Source organism: Pelodiscus sinensis, chromosome 14 (assembly GCF_052426305.1).
Source record: "Pelodiscus sinensis isolate ZL-2025 chromosome 14, ASM5242630v1, whole genome shotgun sequence".
NCBI classification, from domain to species: Eukaryota; Metazoa; Chordata; order Testudines; family Trionychidae; genus Pelodiscus; species Pelodiscus sinensis.
This window is the reverse complement of record NC_143065.1, coordinates 14513613-14530103: the sequence shown is the minus strand read 5'-3', so window position 1 is coordinate 14530103 and position 16491 is coordinate 14513613. Positions and strand designations below refer to the sequence as shown.

The 16491-nt window shown below is 42.6% G+C and overlaps 1 protein-coding gene across 1 annotated transcript in view; it reads left to right on the top strand.

Moving 5' to 3' along the window:
* The window catches only part of TMEM266 (transmembrane protein 266), a 264791-nt gene extending 249346 nt beyond the window's left edge, over nucleotides 1–15445 (top strand). The window contains exons 10-11 of the mRNA XM_006126238.5: nucleotides 13101–13163; nucleotides 14212–15445. Coding sequence (XP_006126300.2) covers nucleotides 13101–13163; nucleotides 14212–14819 — 671 coding nt within the window. The 3' untranslated portion in view covers nucleotides 14820–15445. The remainder of the gene's footprint in view (nucleotides 1–13100; nucleotides 13164–14211) is intronic.
* Nucleotides 15446–16491: the final 1046 nt, after the last annotated feature.

The following is a 16491-nucleotide window of genomic DNA, read 5'->3' as shown; positions in this document are numbered from 1 at the left end:
CCAAGAGAGGAAGGAGCATCTTTGCGAGCAGGCTTGCAACCCTAGTGAGGAGGGCTTTAAACTAGGTTCATTTGGGGGCGGTGACCAACGCCCTGAGGTGAATGGGAAAGTTGGATACCAGGAAGAAATGCAAAGAGGAACGAGCAAGAAAGGAGGACCCCTGATTTGAATGGAGAAGGTAGGGCGAACAACTGGTTATCTATGGTGTTTGTACGCGAATGCAAGAAGCCTGGGTAACAAATAGGAAGAAGTAGAGGCCCTGGCTCAGTCTAAGAACTACGATTTCATTGGGATTACACAGACTTGGTGGGATGACTCACATGACTGGAGTGCTGTCATGGAAGGGTATAAACTATTCAGGAAGAACAGGCGAGGGAGAAAAGGAGGAGGAGTTGCACTATATGTAAGAGAGCACTATGATTGCTCAGAACTCCAGTATATGGAGGGAGAAAAGCCTGTTGAGAGTCTATGGGTTGAGTTTAGAAGTGCAAACAACTGCAGTGACATTGTGGTTGGTGTCTGCTACAGGCTGCCGGATCAGGTGGATGAAGTATAGAATCATAGAATCATAGGGTACATCTAGACTACATGCCTCTGGCAACAGAGGCATGTAGATTAGACTACCAGACATAGGAAAACGAAGCGGCGATTATTTAAATCGCCACTTCATTTAAATTTACATGGCTGCCGCGCTGAGCCAATCAGCTGTTTGTCAGCTCAGCGCGGTAGTCTGGACGCGCAGGGGGTCGACATCAAAGGCATTTGTCAACCTCCCAGGTATGTCAGATGAGGAAGTAAATGCATGGATGAGGCATACCTGGGAGGTCGAGAAATGCCTTTGATGTCGACCCCTGCACGTCCAGACTACCACGCTGAGCCGACAAACAGCTGATCAGCTCAGCGCAGCAGCCATGTAAATTTAAATGAAGCGGCGATTATTTAAATCGCCGCTTCGTTTTCCTATGCCGGGTAGTCTAATCTACATGCCTCTGTCGCCAGAGGCATGTAGTCTAGACGTACCCTATAGAGCTGGAAGAGATCTCAGCAGGTCATCAAGGCCCCACTGCCTGCCCAAAGCAGGACCAATCCCAACTAGATGAGGTAGATGAGGGTTTCTTCAAACAACTGAGAGAAGCTTCCAGATCGCAGGCCCAGGTTCTTATGGGGGACTTTAATCACCCTGACATCTGTTGGGAGACTAATACAGCAGTACACAGACAGTCCAGGAAGTTTTTGGAGAATGTTGGGGATAACTTCCTGGTACAAGTGCTGAAGGACCCAAACAGGGGCTGTGCGCAGCTTGACCTGCTGCTCACAAACAGGGAGGAACTAACAGGGGAAGCAAAGGTGGGTGACAACCTGGGAAGCAGTGATCATGAGATGGTAGATTTCAGGATCCTGACCAAAGGAAAAAAAGAGGATAATAAAATACATACCCTGGACTTCAGAAAATCAGAATTTGACTCCCTCAGAGACCTGATGAGAAGAATCCCCTGAGAGGCTAACATGAAGGGGAAATGAGTCCAGGAGAGCTGGCAATATTTTAAAGAAGTCTTCTTGAAGGCACAGGAAGAAACCATCCCGATGCGCAGCAAGAGAAGCAAATATGGTAGGAGAGCAGATTGGCTTACCAGGGATTCCTTGGTGAACTGAAGCTTACAAGAAGTGGAAACTTGGACAGATGACTAGTATAAATGTATGGGTTGAGAATGCAGGGGAGTTATCAGGAAGGCAAAAGCACAATCGCAATTGCGACTAGCAAGGGATGTGAAGGGTAACAAGAAAGGTTTCTACAGGTATGTTAGCAAGAAGAGGGTGATCAGAGAGGGTACTGGGCCCTTACTGGATGAGGGAGGTAACCTAGTGATAGATGATGTGGGAAAAGCCAAAGTACTCAATGCTTTCTTTGCCTCTGTCTTCACGGACAAGGTCAGCTCCCCGACAAATGCACTAGGTGATGCAGTATGGGGTGAACAGCTTTTGGTAGGGAAAGAACAAGTTAGGAACTATTTAGAAAAGCTAAACATACACAAATCCATGGGTCCGAATTTAATGCATCCGAGAGTACTGAGGGAGTTGGCAAATGTCATTGAAGAGCCTTTGGCCATTATCTTTCAAAAAACTTGTGGAGATCAGGTGAGATCCCGGAGGATTGGAAAAAGGCAAATGTCCATCTTTAAAAAAGGGAAGAAGGACAATCCAGGGAACTATAGACTGGTCAGTCATACCTCAGTCCCTGGAAAAATCAAAAAAATGGAGGGGAGCCTCAAGGAATCCATTTTGAGGCACTTGGAAATGGGGAAAGTGATCAGGAATAGTCAGCATGGATTCATGAAGGGCAAGTCATGCCTGACCAATCTGATTAGCTTCTATGATGAGGTAAGTGGCTCTGTGGATATAAGAAAGTCAGTGGATGCCTTGACTTTAGCAAAGCTTTTGATACAGTCTCCCACAATTTAAGACAGCAAGTTAAGGGAATATGGATTGGATAAATGGACTGTAAGTTGGATAGAAAGCTGGCTAGAAGGTCGGGCCCAGTGGGTAGTGATCAATGGCTCAATGTCAGGTTGACGGTTAGTTTCTAGTGGAGTGCCCCAAGGATCGGTTCTAGGACCAGTTTTGTTCAACATCTTTATTAATGACTGGATGAGGGGATGGATTGCACCCTCTGGGTATGTCTACACTACCACCCTAGTTCGAACTGGGGTGCTTAATGTAGGCAACTGGAGTTGCAAATGAAGCCCGGGATTTGAATTTCCTGGGCTTCATTTATATATTGCCGGGCGCCGCCATTTTTAAATGTCCGCTAGTGTGGACTCCGAGGAACGAGGAGTAACGGTAGTTCGGAATAGGAAGCCTAATCCGAACTACCTAGTCCGTGCCGCGTGTAGCCGCGCAGCATCAAGTCCGCACTAGCGGACATTTAAAAATGGCGGCGCCCGGCAATATGTAAATGAAGCCCAGGAAATTCAAATCCTGGGCTTCATTTGCAACTCCGGTTGCCTACATTACCACCCTAGTTCGAACTAGGGTGGTAGTGTAGACATACCCTCAGCAAGTTTGCAGATGACACTAAGTGAGGGGGTGAGGTAGATACGCTGGCGGGCAGGGATAGGGTCCAGAGTGACTTAGACAAATTGGAGGATTGGGCCAAAAGAAATCTGATGAGGTTGAACAAGGACAACTGTAGAGTCGCTGCATTTGGCACAGAAGAATCCCAAGCATTGTTACAGGCTGGGGACTGACTGGCTAAGTAACAGTTCTGCAGAAAGGGACCTGGGGATTAGAGTGGATGAGAAGCTGGATATGAGTCAACAGTGTGCCCTTGTAGCCAAGAAGGCTAATGGCATATTAGGTTGCATTAGGAGGAGCATTGCCAGCGGATCCAGAGAAGTGATTATTCCCCTTTATTCAGCTCTGGAGAGGCCACATCTAGAATATTGTTTCCCGTTCTGGGCCCCCCACTACAAAAAGGATGTAGACACATTGGAGAGGGTCCAGCGGAGGGTGACCCAAATGATTAGGGGGCTGGAGCATATGACCTATGAGGAGAAGCTGAGGGATTTGAGTTTGTTTAATCTTCAGAAGGGAAGAGTAAGGGGTGACTTAATAGCAGCCTTCAACTTCCTGAAGGGAGGTTCCAAAGAGGATGGAGAGAGGCTGTTCTCAGTAGTGACAGATGGCAGAACAAGGATCAATGGTTTCAAGTTATGGTGGGGGAGTTCTAGGTTGAATATTAGGAAAAACTATTTCACTAGGAGGATGGTGAAGCACTGGAATGGGTTACCTAGGGAGGTGGTGGAATCTTCATCCTTAGAGGTTTTTAAGTCCTGGCTTGACAGGGCTCTGACTGGGTTGATTTAGTTGGGATTGGTCCTGCCTTGGGTAGGGGGCTGGATTTGATGACCTTCTGAGGTCTCTTCCAGCTCTATGATTCAATTATAATAGACTTCATGTGCTTACAGCTTGGCTTGGAATTAGCCACTTTATAAGCTGTGTGTAAAAAGTAGCCACTGCTTGGGAAGCAGCACCCTCATTAGTTACATACACCAAAATAAAATATACAGCTCCAGCAGATTGAGAAATTAAAAGTGATAGATTACATGAGGTATTTTGTCCAAAGGCATCTTTGAGGCATGCATATCTGTATCCATATGTCAATTTCATAAAGCATGGAGAAAGGAAGGGGGACCACACACCTTCGCCACGTGCAAATCACTGATCAGACCAGGGACGATGCAGTCTTTAGAGGAGAAGTACTCCAACCCCATCGCTTTGTGAGTTTCCTGACAGGAATGCACACAAACAAGCACTCAAAGAAGAAAAAACAGTTACTCGTCTTTCGTAACTGTTGCTCTTCGAGATGTGTTGTTCATTACATGCCAATACCCACCCTGCTTCCCCTCTATCAAAGTTCCTGACAAGAAAGAACTGAGAAGGGGACGGGTCAGCAGAGCTCTAGATTGGGTGCCAGGCAGGTGTGACTCCAGGGGTTGCCTTGGATAACCATGTGGCTACTATGCATGTGTATACCTGATAAGACTGGACAACAAGAACACTTCTTGAAGAACAATAGTTAAGAGAAGGTGAGCAACCATTTTTTTATTTCAAGGTAGTTATGTCACCTTTTTCATTATAATGTATTGTAACATAATTTCTCTTTCCAGCTTATTTTTAAGTCAGCTCATAAGAGAATCTGTAACATATAGATGATCTAGGAACACAAGAAATTTCTGTTACATACAGAAGATCTAGTGAGATATTTAAATGGATCATGGCTCTAATATCTGTGCTTCTTGTTGCTCATCCCAGAAAGTTATGTATATGCTTGAAAATTGCATGCTACATCTATAAAGCATACATATATTAGCTGTGAAGGTTGTGGCATTTTTATTATAAATTATGTATGATTGAAATGAAGTGTATTTTAAGAACTGATAGCTGAAAAGCAATGCAATGTACTCCTAATCCAGTAGCATTGCCTTGAGCTACTCTGAGTCCTCTTTTTAAACTCAGGCATTAGTACAAAGTACACCTCTGACTGCAGGCATTTAAAGATCAACAGGGGCCAAAAAAGCTTTTAAGATCCATTGAAACCAGGAAAACAACCATGTTCCCTTTCAGTGTCAAGTCAGATTGCCATCTTATGAGTGCAGCTATTTCAGGTACAGAGTGCTTAGTGGTTTGGGTCTTGTTTTGTGGAGAAAGTGTTCTTCTGAAAACATCTGTTTCTTTCACCTGCAAACCACAGTGTGCTGTGAAAAGGCAGGACTGTAGCCACAGAAACCCAAGGGGATGTGGGAAATCTGGTTCCTAGGGATGAGCATGATTTTCTGAAACATGGTGTCAAAAGGAACACTTAAAAGGAGAGGATGCTTTTAAAGCATATGATACACCACAAATTGGAGAGATCAGGTTGCTTTTAAGCTTGAAGTTCTTACTGGATGTTCTCATTATGTTCATAATGGTCATCATTCAGTTTGCTCAAAATTGAGATAAAATAGATGCATCTTTTCCATATGTTACAGTTACTGTAAAATTGTCATTGCTTTTCCATAAGAGAATTAATTCTTTTGGGGAAAAGTAACCATTGACAACTACTGTAAAGAAAACAGAATTTGTTTACTACCTATAAAATGCAGCTGGTGTTTCTCTTTCTGTTACTTACTTTATGGTCTAAAACCAGATGCAGATTTCATGTGTGTTGTTACATCCTATATTTAGATCCTCTACTGGTGTCAGTTATCAGAGTTCAGTCAAAGTCAGTAAAGAACTTACACCACCTGGTGATCTGGCCCTTGAGTTGTTTTGAAAATAATTACCATTGCATAAATAAAGGACCAGTCTTCACGTACAGTAAATCAGCATCGCTCCATTGGCTTCATGGAGTGCTGTAGATTTATACCAGCTCTAGAGATGTTAAAGCGGTTAACCATTAAGCATACCAGGAAGCAGGAGGCTTACTGCTACGCTTAATGGTTAACGAGTCCCTGCTGGTGACTTCTGGCAGCAGCAAACTGTGACAGGTTGAGGAGGCTGCTCATCAGTATTGGGGCTGGTGGAACCAGAAGCGGGACCTCACAGCCGTGGCGGTGCTGGGCAGTTTTCTAGGCAGCATGCCTGGAGTTAAAATCCCTAGAGCCAATGAGTTGAACATCAAGAGTGAGAGAAAAGAGGCCAGAAACAGACTGAATCTTCCAGAGAGAAAGATTTAAATTTCATCAAAATGGAGAGTGACAGCAGAACAGGTTTTAAAAAAGAAATTACAAGTGAAAGAGAGGACCCCCAGGGCCACTTGGTTAGCATCCCAGAATTCTGAAAAAAGTGTTGAATTAAATACCATTAAGACTTGCAAGTCAAATCCCAAATGCTAGAGAAACTTCCAGAGATATGGATCACTCACAGATTAAGGGATTGGCTGCAGATTGGTAGGAAATGGTCAGCACGGGTGAGGTCATAATTAATAGGACTAAAGTAATACAAGAGTACCATTGCTATTCTAAATCATAGAGAATCATTCACTTAATAAAGAATAATTAGATAGAAGGAGATTGCTCAGTAGTGTAACTTCAGGTATCAGATTTACAATATTTATATTCCTTGGTTTAAAAGGCTCAGAACCCAGCGGAATAGCTACTGACTTTTGTCCTAAAGTAGATCAGAAGAGTGGGGGAGGAGGGAGGGACAGATCTTATCAGATCTATTTGCAAGTTAAATTTAAGTTTACATAAGAACGGCCGTACTGGGTCAGACCAAAGGTCCATCTAGCCCAGTATCCTGTCTGCCGACAGTGGCCAGCACCAGGTGCCCCAGAGAGGGTGGACCAAAGACAATGATCAAGCGTTTGTCTCCTGCCATCCTTCTCCAGCCTCTGACAAACAGAGGCCAGGGACACCATTTCTATCCCCTGGCTAATAGCCTTATATGGATCTAACCTCCATGAAATTATCTAGCGTCTCTTTAAACTATGTTATAGTTTGTAGAGGATACCAAGCTGGAAAGCATTGCAATTGCTTTGGAGAACAGGATTATAATTTAAAATGATCTGGACAAACTGGAAAAATGGTCTGACATAAATAGGATGAAATTCAATAAAGATAAACACAAAGCACTCCACTTAGGGCCGACCTATACTAAACCAGAAGATCAGTTTAAGAAACACAACTTCAGCTATGTAAATAATGTAGCTGGAGTTGATTTATCCTAACTGAATTTTTCCACCATCCACTCAGTGAGAGATTGACAGGAGAAACTTTCCCATTGATTTCCTTTACTCCTCGCAGCTGTGAGGTGCACCAAAGTCAACAGGGGCACCCTCAGCATTCCATTATACAGGTCGGCTACGTCTACACTGGCCCCTTTTCCGGAAGGGGCATGTTAATTTCAGCGATCGCAATAGGGAAATCCGCGGGGGATTTAAATATCCCCCGCGGCATTTAAATAAAAATGTCCGCCGCTTTTTTCGGCTTTTAGAAAAGCCGGAAAAGGGCGTCTACACTGGCCCCGATCCTCCGGAAAAAGCGCCCTTTTCCGGAGGATCTTATTCAAAGTAGGAATAAGATCCTCCGGAAAAGGGCACTTTTTCCGGAGGATCGGGGCCAGTGTAGACGCTCTTTTCCGGCTTTTCTAAAAGCCGGAAAAAAGCGGCGGACATTTTTATTTAAATGCCGCGGGGGATATTTAAATCCCCCGCGGATTTCCCTATTGCGATCGCTGAAATTAACATGCCCCTTCCGGAAAAGGGGCCAGTGTAGACGTAGCCGACCTTACTAACCCACTAACTCAAACGCCAAAAGATCGGATTCCACAGTGTCAGTTCTTCATTTGATATAGACATGGCCACAGGAAAGAACAGTCAGTTGCACATTCATGTACGTAAAATGAGAAATGACTGCCCAGGAAACAGTCTGCAGAAAGGGATTTAGAGATTATAGGGGACCACAAGCTAAATATTTCTACCCATCCTGGCTAATAAGTATTGATGGCCCTATGCTCCATGACTTTATCTAGTTCTTTTCTGAACCTTGTTAAAGTTCTGGTCTTCACAACATCCTCCGGCAAGGAGTTCTACGTGTTGACTTTGTGCTGCATGAAGAAAAACTTCCTTTTGTTTGTTTTAAGCCTGCTACCTATTAGTTTCATTGGGTGATCCCTAGTTCTTATATTATGGGAACAAGTAAATAACTTTTCCTTATTCACTTTCTCCATAGTGATTTTATAGACCATTATCATATCTGCCCGCTCCCCCTTTTTTTGGCCCATCACCTAGTTTTCTGAGATCCTTTTGAAGCTCTTCACAGTCTGATTTGGTCTTAACTGTTTTGAGAAGTTTAGTATCATCTGCAAATTTGTCCATCTCACTGTTTATCCCTTTCTCCAGATCATTTATAAATATATTGAAGAGGATTGGTCCCAGTACAACTTTTGGGGGACCACTAATTACTTCTCTCCAGTCTGAGAACTGATCATTTATTCCTTTCCTTTGTTTCCTGTCTTGTAACCAGTTATCAATCCATGAGAGGACTGTGACAGACTGGGCCAGGTCTGGGCACAGCTGAGGGTGTCTGTTCAGGGTGAATTGCTGAAAACTCGGGGCTCCTTACAGCCCCAGACTGGAGACCTTCTAAACAGTCACAAACCAGTCACACGGAATGCTTCAGCTGCCAATCTGGCCAGCCAGAAGCCTCATGAGCAAAACCCCTCTGACATCCCAGCTCATCCTGTGCCCCAACCAGCCCTGGGCTTGCACACAGCTGAGGGGCTTTAGAACCCAATCTCACCTACCCCGAATGGGTTCTTCCAATCCCAAGAAACCAGCCACAGGTCCCAGTCAATTTACACTCTGGATCTTACCCACAAGACCACAATGAGCCAATCCTTTAGAATCTACAATATAAAGATTTATTCATAAAAGAAAGAAAAGCATGAGAGGAAGATTGTTAAGGAGAATACATTACATGCATCAAATCACCCAGTTCTTGATACAGGCTCTTAGCAGAGATGTTATAAACTGCTATCTTAAAAGTCTATGGTGTACATCCTATGTCAGGATGGCGCCACTGTTCTTTCCAGCTTGTTGTTCCCTGCAAGGCTGCATCTGGGATCAAGTGCTGAACTGAAGACAAGATGGAGGTTGTCACATGGCACCTATATACTTCTCCTGGCATCCTCCTGGCCAGAGCAGGTCACATGGTCGAGTGACCTATCTGTTTCACATGCTGGCAGCCATTATGCCCTGGCTGGTTTGCAGGTATCAGTCACATTCCTCAGGTGTGTATTGGTACCTAGAGATTCATTGTCTCCTTGCCAATTATCATAGCCACTGGCTGAACATTCTTTGCCTATTGCTCTATCTGGGTATGTCTACACTACCACTGTAGTTCGAACTAGGGTGGTTAATGTAGTCAATCGAAGTTGCAAATGAAGCCCAGGATTTAAATATCCCGGGCTTCATTTGCATCTTGCCAGGCGCCACCCTTTTTAAATCCCTGGTAGTTCGGACTCCATGCCCGCAGCTACATGCGGCACGGAGTAGGTAGTTCGAATTAGGCTTTCTAATTCGAACTACCATTACTCCTCATGAGGTGTAACGGTAGTTCAAATTAGAAAGTCTAATTCGAACTACCTACTCCGTGCCACGTATAGCCGCGGGCACGGAGTCCGAACTACTGGGGATTTAAAAATGGCAGTGCCTGGCAAGATGCAAATGAAGCCCGGGATATTTAAATCCCGGGCTTCATTTGCAACTTTGATTGACTACATTAACCACCCTAGTTCGAATTAGGGTGGTAGTGTAGACATACCCTCTCAGACAAAGAATTTTCCAGCATCAACACAGAGTACATATTTATAACTCCACATACAGATATTATACAAGTACATGAATAGCATATACAGAATCAGTAGAAAATAAGCTTTCATTTAACATCTCACAAGACCCCCTTTGTACAGACTTTTGGGGTAAACACTCCCCCAAGGGTGCAACAGTGATCTTTAAAATCCAATAACGTGACAAGGACCTTCCTTCTTATCCCATGACAACTTACTTTACTTAGAGCCTTCAGTGAGGGATCTTGTCAAAGGCTTTCTGGAAATCTAAGTATTCTATATTCACTGGATCCCCCTTGTCCACATGTTTGATGACCCCCTTAAAGAACTCTAGTAAGGCATGATTTCCATGTACAGAAGCCATGCTGACTTTTCCCCCAACAAATTATGCTCATCTTACATGTCTGACAATTCTATTCTTAACTATAGTTTCTATTAATTTGCCCGGTACTGACTTTAGCCTTACTGGTCTGTAATTGCCAGGATCACCTCTAGAGCCCTCTTTAAATACTGACATCATGTTAGCTATCTTCCAGTCAGAGCTGACCCAAGCTACAGGCTGACCGGGCTACCACCGCGCGGGGCTGCCAGACTGAGCGGGGATGGGACCGTGCATGCGCTGGTGCCCCGGGGTCGGGGCCGCGCATGCACCACACTTCCGGGGGCAAGGCTGTGCATGTGCTGCGCTCCCGGGGAGGGCGGTGCTGCACTCCCAGGGCACACAAATGGTTCAGGCCAGCCCTGCTTCCAGTCATTAGATACAGAAGCTGATTTAAAGGAAGTTGTTCCAAAACCTCCTCTAATGACACCTCAGTCTGGGACAATTCCTCAGATTTGTCACCTAAAAAGGCTTAGGTTTGGGAACCTCCTTAACGTCATCAGCCATGAAGACTGAAGCAAAGAATTAATTTAGTTTTTCCGCAATTACTTTATCGTCTTTGAGTGCTCCTTTAGCATCTCGATCATCCAGTGGCCCCACTGTTTGTTTAGCATCCTTCTGATGTTCTTAAAAATATTTTACTATTGCTTTTTGAGTTTTTGATTAGCTGTTCTTCAAACTCCTTTTTGGCCTTCCTTATTATATGTTTATACTTAATCAAATAGGCTGTGTCTAGATTGTCAAGTTTTCTGCAAAATCAGCTGCTTTTGTGGAAAAACTTGCCAGCTATCTACTCTGGCCGCTTGAATTTCCACAAGAACACTGACTTCCTACTGTCTGAAATCAGTGCTTCTTGCGGAAATAGTATGCTGCTCCCGTTCGGGCAAAAGTCCCTTTTGCGCAAAGCTTTTCCGCAAAAGGGCCAGTGTAGACAGCTCAGATTTGTTTTGTGCAAAAAAGCTCCGATCGCGAAAATGGCGATCGGAGCTTTTTTGCGGAAAAGCGCGTCTAGATTGGCACGGACGCTTTTCCGCTAGAAGTGCTTTTGCGTAAAAGCGTCTGTGCCAATCTAGATGCGCTTTTCCGCAAATGCTTTTAACAGAAAACTTTTCCGTTAAAAGCATTTGTGGAAAATCATGCCAGTCTAGACATAGCCATAGAGTTTATACTCTTCTGTTTTCCTCACTAGGAATCAACTTCCATTTTTTAAACGATGCCTTTTTAATTCTCACTGCTTCTTTTATTTGGTGGTTAAGCCACAGAGGTACTTTTTTGGTTCTCTTATGTGTTTTTTTAATTTGGGGTATACATTTAAGTTGGGTCTCTACTATGATGTCTTTGAAAAGTGTCCATGCAGCTTGCAGGGATTTTACATTTGTCACTGGACCTTTTAATTTCTGTTTAGCTAACCTCATTTTTGTGCAGTTCCCCTTTCTGAAATTAAATGCCACAGTTTTGGGCTGCTGAGGTGTCTTTATCACCACAGGGATGTTAAACTTTATGGTCAATATTTCCAAGTTGTCCAGCTATATTTACTTCTTGGACCAAATCCTGTGCTCCATTTGGGACTAAATCAAGAATTGCCTCTCCTCTTGTGAATTCCACAACTAGCTGCTCCAAGAAGCAGTCGTGTAAGGTGTCAAAGAAACTTTCTCTCTGCATCCCATCCTGAGGTGATATGTATCTAGTCAATATGGGTATGTCTACACTACCCTCCTAGTTCGAACTAGGAGGGTAATGTAGGCATACCGCACTTGCAAATGAAGCCCGGGATTTGAATTTCCCGGGCTTCATTTGCATAAGCGGGGAGCCGCCATTTTTAAAACCCCGCTGGTTCGAACCCCGTGCAGCGCGGCTACACGGGGTTTGAACTAGGTAGTTCGAACTAGGATTCCTATTCCGAACTACCAGTACACCTCGTGGAACCACGGGGTTCGAACCAGCGGGGTTTTAAAAATGGCGGCTCCCCGCTTATGCAAATGAAGCCCAGGAAATTCAAATCCCGGGCTTCATTTGCAAGTGCGGTATGCCTACATTACGCCGCTAGTTCAAACTAGCGGGGTAGTGTAGACATACCCTATGGGAGTAGTTGAAATCCCCCACTATTATGAAGTGTTTGTTTTTATAGCCTCTCTAATATCCCTTAGTATTTTAGAGTCACTGTCCTGATCAGGTGGTCAATAATATATCCCTACTGCTATATTCTTATTATTAGAGCATGGAATTACTATCCATAGAGAGTCAATGGAACATTTTGGTTAATTTAAGAGTTTTACAGCATTTGATTCTATATTTTCTTTTGCATATAATGCCACTCCTCCACCAGCATGACCTGTTCTCTCCTTCCAATATATTTTTGTACCCTTGTATGACTGTGTCCCATTGATTGCCCTCATTCCACCAAGTTTCTGTGATGCCAAGTATATCAATATGCTCCTTAAATACAAGGCACTCTAGTTCACCCATCTTATTATTTAGACTTCTAGCATTTGTTTAAGCGCTTTAAAAATTGTCACTATTTATCTGTCTGTCATTTCCTGATGTGTTTGAATAGTGCTCTTTTTCATTTGACTGTTTCTCATCTGATCTTACCCATATTTTATCATCTTCTATCCTCTCCTCCTTAGTAGAACATAGATAATCTCTATTAACAGACCCTCCCCTAAGAGATGTCTCTGTCCAATCCATGTGCTCCTCTGCACCTGTTGGCTTTCCCTCGTCCCATATCTAAAGCAGCTTATAACCTCACAGTGTGTGTCATCAGAGATACAATGGGTGGGCCTAAGGTAAATGATGCAGAAAGAGTGTGGCAGCATATGGAATTTCAATCACATAGATTTGAAGAAATCATCAAATATGTGATTTCTAATGGCATTCCCTCTTACTCTTCCAGAGGCCATGGTCAAGGATGATATGAACAACTACATCAGTCAGTATTACAATGAGCCTAGCAGTGGTGAGTTTTCTTTAAAGATTTTGATTTAAACTGAATTTAGAGTGTCAGCCATTTGTAACTGCTGTATTACATTGACTGACAAGAAAGACTGAGCAATTAAGTAGATCAACCTGGGAAATTAAACCAATATCAAAATCTATCATGTTTTCCCTGAAAGTTTATATTAAACTGATAATCTCTAAAGGATAAGGGACCTGATCTTGCTCCCACTGAAGTCAACCATAATTGTTTCAAGATTCAGGTGTGCATTTTTCCTTGAGTACGTTATGTACTCAATAGAGTGGTTCAAATCTAGAAAACCTAGAAAAGAAATCTAGGGATGAAATAAATGAACAGAAAATCAATAAGTAGTAAACTTAGACAAACCCCTTGCTGTGAAGCTTTTAGAAAGGTTAAACTGAATGAATGAAAGATAAGAAAACTCAACATCAGACAATACTGAGCACTAGCTCTGCATCATACTTCAAATGGATTTCTTTACTTTTAAGTTGAATTGTAGCCCCTAAAGGGTCATAGGAATATCATTTTGCATTGCAATGAACTGTTTTCGTACCTGAATACCCAGTAGTTTGGACTTTAAAAGGTGTGCAACAAAGCACAGTTCACTTGACTGTTCAAATTTGGTTAACAAAAATACCATCACTTATGTGGCACTTTAATGTTCCACTTAAAAGTATTTACTCCCAAATGAGTTTAAAAATAATCAGGAATATTTCAGTCCCGTGTACATCTTCCTGTGTCCTTGTGAACACAGATTCCATTATGAGATACTTGGAAATACAGCATTTTTTATACATAAATTTAAATTGTAAGCTCTTTGGGGCAGGAGCTCTTTGTTTTTTATTCCTTGTTTGTACGGCTCCTAGCATAATGGGGTCCTGATCTATGATTAGGACTTCTAGGCACGATGGAAAATACTACTACTACTACTACTATTTCTATGAATATAATCAGCATTCTCTACTTACCAAACAATTTTACATGAAATGTACTGTCGAGTCTTTTTCCACGGATTTTAGAGGCAGCATTTTTATTATTGTACTTACAGATAGTGGAGTTCCTGAAGCCGGTATTTGTGTCATTACCACAGCAGCCATTGACGTGCACCACCCCAATATGTGTTCTGACCTGTTCACAGTGGAAGTGCCCATGAAGATAGGAAATAATGAAACTTCTGCTAGTGTCACATCAGGCAGTGCCTGCAGATCTACTGACAGCTCTGTAACCAGAACCCAAAGTGACAGCAGCCAAACCTTTGGCTCTTCCACAGACTGCAGTACCACCCGGGAGGAACCTTCTGAAAACTGCCCCTTAGACAGGGCTGGGAATGCAAAACATGATCAAATTGATTCCGCAAGGCATAGGGTCAGCAGTGCAGTAGTTCAGGAACTTTTATCATTGTCTGAGGATTCTTGCTTGACACAAAAAGGCTTGGATCCAGTCAACCTTAAATTGCCTAGTCCAGCAGGATCTACCAAAGCTAGTCCTGAGCTGGAACACAGAGTGAATATTTACAACAAGAAGAACCAAGAGAGCTTTGATGTGCCCCAGATTAAGCCAGTTATTCACCTTCAGCAAAATGTCTCAGTGATCTGTGACAAGTACAAATCTTTGGAATCCAAAGAGCAAAAATTGAATAGGGACCCAGATTCATAGTTCTCCAAAGTTGTAGGAAAAGATGGGACATTCTAGAGCTTTAATGGCACCCTCAGAACAATCGTTGGCTGGATGTCTTGCTCCTTGTGTGGTTTGAATGAACTGAATATTCATAAAATGCATGAGTTCTGAGAGCCAACATGAATCCATGACATTCTTGCTTCAGAGGTCCTCAGGCCAAGCTCCAGATGAAAAAAAAACATTCTGTATTACAAATCAATGACCTCAAAGATGTACAGATTTTTAATCATGGTTTTGTGACATTTCTTAAAAATGCATCAACAATTTTTATGTAACTCTGAACAGCCTTCTGTGAGGTCAAGTTTCAGCAGGGTATGGTATGTGCATATGTAAACTTTTCCTTCTAAGGGTTCTTACTGTCCCTTTGTACATGATAACAGCTGTAAACCCCTTTGTACAAATTCTGCAATTATTTTTGTTCTTTTCAAGGCGCATTTTGGGTGATGCAAATTAAAGAAAAGAAGTGTGACCTGTTTTTGTTTTAGCATGGGCTCTTTAAAAACAGTATTTTGGAAAAGAAAATACTGTTTTCACCTTCAAGTCAACATAAGTGAAAAATGCACATTTTGCAAATTCAATTTTAATTAAAGAAACAAATAAATATATTCATTCTGTGCCTTTTTTTCTTTACAGATTTAGAAGTAGGCTATATTCATGAAGTAATTAGTGTGAGTTTTCATCTTCCATTTGGGAATTATTTTAATCTCATTTACATTTAACTTAGTTTAATGAAATAGTACTATTTATTTATAATTGAGTTATTTGCAATTTACAGAACAAATCCAGTGAAATGTGTATGCTTTTGTGACCCTTTTAGATACTGTGCTGGTTATGCAAGAAGGTGTATTGATCAAATCCACAGTATTAGTGCCCCATTGGTTCTGGCAAACACACATATGAAGCAACTAGGGTTTCAGTGGAAGTTGCTCATGCATTGTCAGGGACAGTCAGGCCCTAGAAGACTTGCCTATGTGCGAAAACTGGGCATTATCAAAGGAAATACCTTTTGAATGTTGTATCTTTAGAATGGAATATCTAAGGAAATTATCCATTTTAGAGTCTAGACTGGAGTACTTGCAAGTATTTCAGCTGCAAGTTGGGATAAGAACATAGGACCTAGCAATAGCAGTCCAATAGCCTGTTTCCACTAGTGGCTGGTCTGTGTAATTGAAAGAAAGGAAGAAAACCTGCACAGTGCACCTAACTGTGTATTACTGTACCATGTAGAAGGAGACTTTCTGACCTTAGATGGTGATCTCATGTTCCCTAGCTAGTGAAACTGCTGTTGCTCTTTATAATCATAGAAAGTTTTATGAAACTCAGGCCATATGACACTACGAGATAAGGTTGAATCTGTTATGGTAAATTTCTGTACACCCGAAGTGTCAAAAGTCTGTGTCTTCCACTGTGGAGTTCAGTATAGTCTTAAGTAACGCATCCCCATTAATGGAGCCTTCTGTCGACTCAAGGGAACTACAGACCAGTCAGCCTTACATCAGTCCCTGGAAAAATCATGGAGGGAATCCTCAAGATATCCATTTTGAAGCACTTGGAAGAGGGGAAAGTGATCAGGAATAGTCAACATGGATTCACCAATGGCAAGTCATGCCTGACCAATCTGATTAGCTTCTATGATGAGATAATTGGCTCT